The sequence below is a fragment of the Desmodus rotundus genome, chromosome 9 (genome assembly GCF_022682495.2).
Source record: "Desmodus rotundus isolate HL8 chromosome 9, HLdesRot8A.1, whole genome shotgun sequence".
NCBI lineage: Eukaryota > Metazoa > Chordata > Mammalia > Chiroptera > Phyllostomidae > Desmodus > Desmodus rotundus.
In genome coordinates, this window is record NC_071395.1 from 96,082,210 (window position 1) to 96,087,441 (window position 5,232).

Consider the following 5,232-nt stretch of genomic DNA (forward strand, 5'->3'; position numbering starts at 1 on the left):
TGGGAGACAGACACAAAGAGGCAGAGAATCAATGTCAGGGAGGGTGGGGAGAGACTCAAAGAATGACAGAAACCACAAGACAGAAACACGTTTTCTTTTGCTGATTCAAAAAGTATTTATCGAGGACCTTCTACGGGCTGGAGCTGCACACACTCCCTAATTAACACACCACAAGACCGCAGGCTGTTTACCTCGTCTCCTAGCGCCCAGAGGGATCCCGCGTCTGGGAATAAAGAGGGTGCTGTTCCCTCTCAGACCGGTAGGTGTCACCATGTCAGAGGGAAAGCCAGGGAAGCTCCCTACAAATGCAACGTTTATTTCATCTCGTTTTCTGAGTGCCATTAGGCACAGGGGACCCGGCAGGGCACTTGAGGCTACCCAGGCCGAGAAATGCACAGTCCAGGTCCTCAGGGAATTTACTGTACCATTGGGAGTGGGGGACAAGAACTAGGTCACAAAAAGAGGGAGAAGGCGTTCGGAGCCTTGGGAGAGGTTGAAAGGAAGGCCTGTGGGGATCTCAGAACGTCAGCGACCTCAGAGGAGTTGTCTCCCAGGTCCTCACTGGACAGCACAGGGAATAGACTCAGAGGAGGGAGCTGCTGGGCCTGTGGTCCCACAGCAATTCCAGACACCAGATCTCCCGACTCCTGGAACAGTGCCTTTCCGCCAGTCTGTTTCGGATTTGGAGTTGCTAATCCCTCTTTTTTCTTTTTTTGAAAGAGAGATAGAGGGGGCAGGGAAGGGAGTAAGAAAGATAAGAAGAGAAACATCGATGTGTGAGAGGAAACTTTGATTCGTTGCCTCTCCCACGTGCCCTAATGGGGGAGCAAGCCCACAACCCAGGCATGTGCCCTGACCAGGAATCAAACCAGCGGCCCTTTGGTTCATGAGCTGATGCTCAATCAACTGAGCCACACTGGCCAGCACCATCCCATCTTGAGATTCAAAATTACACCGTAGTTTAGTCATGAAATTTCCTACAAAGTGTGCTCTCTGATGCCCACCGCAAGGCACTCTGGGTGGGTCAGTCTGCACCTCAGAGAAGGTAGCTGCCCTCACCGTGGGCCCCGTGGCTGCAACGTCATCAGCTCGTATAGGTTCACGAGGGCTGGTTGTGTGCATCTCTTCCCGGAAACATCCTGTTGGTAGCTTGAGATCAGCCATGGTGGGAGTGTTTACACTCTGGAAATCGGCAGCAGCTATAAACCAGAGCTTACACTTTTTCCTCTCAGTGAGCTTCACACCACTGAATTCGTGTCCCAACTGTGTAGATAAGGAGACTGAGGCTCAGGGGGGTGAGGCAGTCTGCCACAGAGACACAGCTTGTAGGTGGTGGGGCTGAGACCCCGCCCCAGGTGGTTTGATGCTGGGACTTAGAACGACTGGGATGTGGTCTAGCTTGGTCCCAGGTTCCTCACGTGGATGCTGGTGTGGGAGCTGCCCCAGGCTGGTGTCATTAATCTGATGGCAACTTTGGAATAGAAACCAGTGTGAATGAAATGGTAACCAGTCCAACTTTGGACAGCACAGTGTTGCATCTGAGGCACAATGTGGAAGAGATGTTTAGATTTGGAGGTCAGAAAAGATATCAGGATGAGAGATTGAGATTTTTTTGTTTGTTTAATTTTAATTTTTGATTTTAGAGAGAAGGGAAGGGAGAAAGAAAGGAAGGGAAACATCGATGTGAGAGAGAAACATTTGACTGGTAGCCTTCTGTCCACGCCCTGACCTAGGATAGAACCCACAGCCCAGGCATGTACCATGACTGGGAATCGAACTGGTGACCTTTTGGTTTGTGGGACTATGCCCAACCAAAGGAGCCACACCAGCTGGGGCTAGAGGTTTGTTCTCAACTAAACTAAACATGGATTATCTAGAAATGTTTTCCTTTCTTAGAGTAATCAGGTAAGAAGCGGGGGATTCACCCCTCTAGATGTCTTTTCTCATCTCTGTCAACAATCAGGCATCATCCGGCAGGGCAGGGAGTGGGGGACCCGTCACTCTTGCCTGCACCTATTCCCTGGTCCTGGTGTGTAGTGAGCGCCCAGTGAGGGCTTGTAGAATAAACGCCTAGTGACCCGATTTCACCCTGCACGGCCTGAGTCAGCACTGCTGTGGGCCGTACATCAGAACTGCAGTATATTTCTCGCAGCTTCTAACTTTATCTAGAATCCTGACATTGTTACAGGAGAGTGGATTGGAATCAGAAATTACTTTTTTAATAGCATTTTAGAGCTAGAAGTGGGATTAGGTATTATCTCTTATGATATCTTTGTTTCACTGATGAGGTACTCAAGCCCAAAGGCTCTTCTGAGACCCTCCAGACCCCTTGTCAGTGTGGGAGACCACCCAGTCTTGGCAGCCAGTGAGCCTTGCTCTGGCCGGTCTACTTCCCTGTCTCTCAGGTTCAAGGAGAGATGGAGCTCTGGTTCTGGAAGCATGATGAGTTGATCAGAATCCGCATCTCAGGAGGGACCACTTCTTGGGTAGATGAGCAGACAAAGCTCTGGATAATTAACCAAGGGGACTATAATATGCAAATGAATGGATTGTAGCTTTTCCTCCTGATTGGCTGAAGGGGCCCTTGATGTCACAGTATGTGGGTTTCTTCACTCTGCACAATCCAAATGATTGTGTCTCTAGTCTCTAGCTTCCCCCAAAAAACCTCACTCACCTCGTTGGTTTCCTAGTTCCTTCTCTTTGTCCAAACAGGAAGAAAGCCTATGGACCCACTCTATCAGGCGGGGTCCATTCTCATGAAGGTGAACACCTTACAAGGGAAGAAGATGGTGGAGAGTGGCCTCCAGTCTGGAGACTTTTCCCTCCCCCGGTCGTGGCCCTCCTACCCGCTGCCCCCGGCTGACTTGGAGATCCTGCAGCAGAAGGTGGCCGCAGTGCAGCGGGAACTGGAGGACTTTAAGAAGGAAGCCTTGAAGGCCATCCATTACCTGGAGGACGCGTTCTGTGAGATGAATGGGGCTTTGGCACAGCAGGAGGAGCAGGCGGCCCGGGTGAAGCAGCGGCTGAGGGAGGAGGAGGACCGGGGCATCGTGCGAAACAAGGTCCTCACCTTCCTGCTGCCCCGGGAGAAGCAGCTCCGGGAGCACTGCAAGCGGCTGGAGTGCATGCTGCTGGGTCGGGGCTGTGAGGCAGCGCTGGGCCTCCCCAGGAAGATCCAGGCAAACTGAGGCCTCCCCAAGGAGGAGCCACGCTTCTAGCCGAGCTGCCAAGTAGAAGATTTTTTAAATGGAAGGACAAATCCTGAGTCTCCATCCATTTGCTCCCCTTTCCCCAATTTCTATTGCTTTCCTTCTACCTAAATAACACCTTGCTAAGAGGCAAAAAGACCCCAGTATGTTCTTTCGGTGAAGCTCCACTTGTCCAGCATCATCCAAGAAGGAGGCGCCCTGATATGTCTTTCAGAGACACCTGTGACTCTCACCCTTTAACTGCTTTCCTGTTTGTAATGGTAATATTGCTGAAATGTATAACATATATATATATATTTAATCTTCTTAAACCGATTGTGTGGATCAGATTTACCTTTCTTTTAATGACTCGAGGCTCTCATGATTTGTTGCTTAATGCATGGGCTACTGACAGGGGTCGCTCATTCGTCCAGGCACTGCGTGGCCTCAGGCTGCTTTGCTCTGGGAGTTCTCGGCCTCACCTGCCTGGCTTTTCTGTCTGCCTTCACTGTTGGTCTATCATACCTCACTTTTCCGTCCTGTCTTTGCACACCTCTACCTCCTCTCTGGTTAGTCTGAGACGGGCCAATCAGGTCGGCAGAGCTCGTAGGCCTCCCAAGCCTGGAGTCACAGGAGCTCACTGCGCTGACGAAACCAGTGCTGCTTCTGTAAACCAGAGGGTGCCACCTCTCCGCTGGAGGACAGCTCAGGAGATCGGCAAGATCTGATCTTTCTTCTAAAGCTCCCAGTCAGAAAGTCACTCCTGTTTCCCGGGACAGGAGTAAGTGAGAAGAAGGAGAACCCCTGAGGTTGCTTGAGTGGAGGCCCCTCCTTACTGAAAGAGGAATGGGAAAGAAGGATCCACCCCCAAAAATGAGGAAGAAGGGTTAGACTGAAGCCGTATAATTCTGTAGGGTAGTAATAGCAACGAAGGACGGATGTAGTGGGAGGCAGATTTCAGCCTGATGTAAGAAACAAAAATGATAGTGGGGGTTTCTTATGTGTCAGTGCAGTGAAGGGTTGACTCAGCAAGTGGGGGATGCTCAAGTCTCGCAAGTTTCAGAGACAGGTCTGGCTCCGGACCGATTCCTGGGAGACAGCCCCTGAGCCCTTGCAATATGCTGCTTGATAAGAATGTCTTAGTTTACCTGGGGCCTTGGGCCCAGCCAGATAGTTTATGCTAACAACGTATTTGATGGTGGGGACCCTGGGTGGGTCTGTATCAGTTTGACCTCTGGGGGGACTGGAGACTGAGGAACTCCGGTCAGCCAGTTTAACCACCAATAAAAACCCTGGACACCGAGACTCAACAAGGTTTCCTTTGTTGACAGTACTTTATACGTGTTGTCACACATTGTTGCTGGAAAAATTAATCGTCGTCCCTACAACTCCACCGAGATAGGACAGACTGGCATCTAGTGCCCGGTCTCTCCTGGACCCTGCCCTGAGCTCCTTGTTCCTTTTGCTGATCTTCATCTGCATCCTTCAGCTGTGGCAAATGAATCATGTGTGTAACAGCTTTTCTTAGTCTGTGAATACTTCTAGTGAATCATTAAGTTTGAGGGTGGTCCTGGGGACCTGAGATGCCATGGCCGATGCACTTGACATTTCATTCTTACTATCCTCACGATAACCTGTGAGCTAGGCACTGTTATCCCCATGACATGTAAAGAAACTGAGGCATAGCAAGGGTAAGTAACTTGCCTAGGAGTACAGCATGTGTACTCCAGAGCTCTCTCCCTTGACCACCACCCACACCAAAGGAAGGGACTTGGGGTGATGGGCTAGCCCCTTCGTTGCATGGTCCCATGGGGGTGATCCCAAAGCCCTCCAGTTTCAAGGAGGCGAGTCATCGTGCAGTGAGGATGATGAGGAAGTGTGGAGGAAGAGGCAGGAAGCTTGTGAACTTCCTGTCTTGGAGAGCACAGGTGCACATCTGTCCAGGTTGGGTTAGACGGGTGTCCTATCTGGAGACAAGGCGAAAGCCAAAGTGGCTCCTCATGGTTTTCTCTGCTGTAGGGCTTGAAGCTTTCTTCCTCTTCTC

The 5,232-nt window shown here is 50.8% G+C and overlaps 1 protein-coding gene across 1 annotated transcript; it reads left to right on the forward strand.

Annotated features, from left to right (window-relative positions):
* The first annotated feature begins 222 nt into the window (after positions 1 to 222).
* Positions 223 to 3,188, forward strand: CCDC182 (coiled-coil domain containing 182). Its single transcript, XM_024573014.3, has 2 exons — positions 223 to 259; positions 2,713 to 3,188. The coding sequence occupies exon 2, from the start codon at positions 2,724 to 2,726 to the stop codon at positions 3,186 to 3,188; it is 465 nt and encodes a 154-aa protein (XP_024428782.1). The 5' UTR covers positions 223 to 259; positions 2,713 to 2,723.
* Positions 3,189 to 5,232: the final 2,044 nt, after the last annotated feature.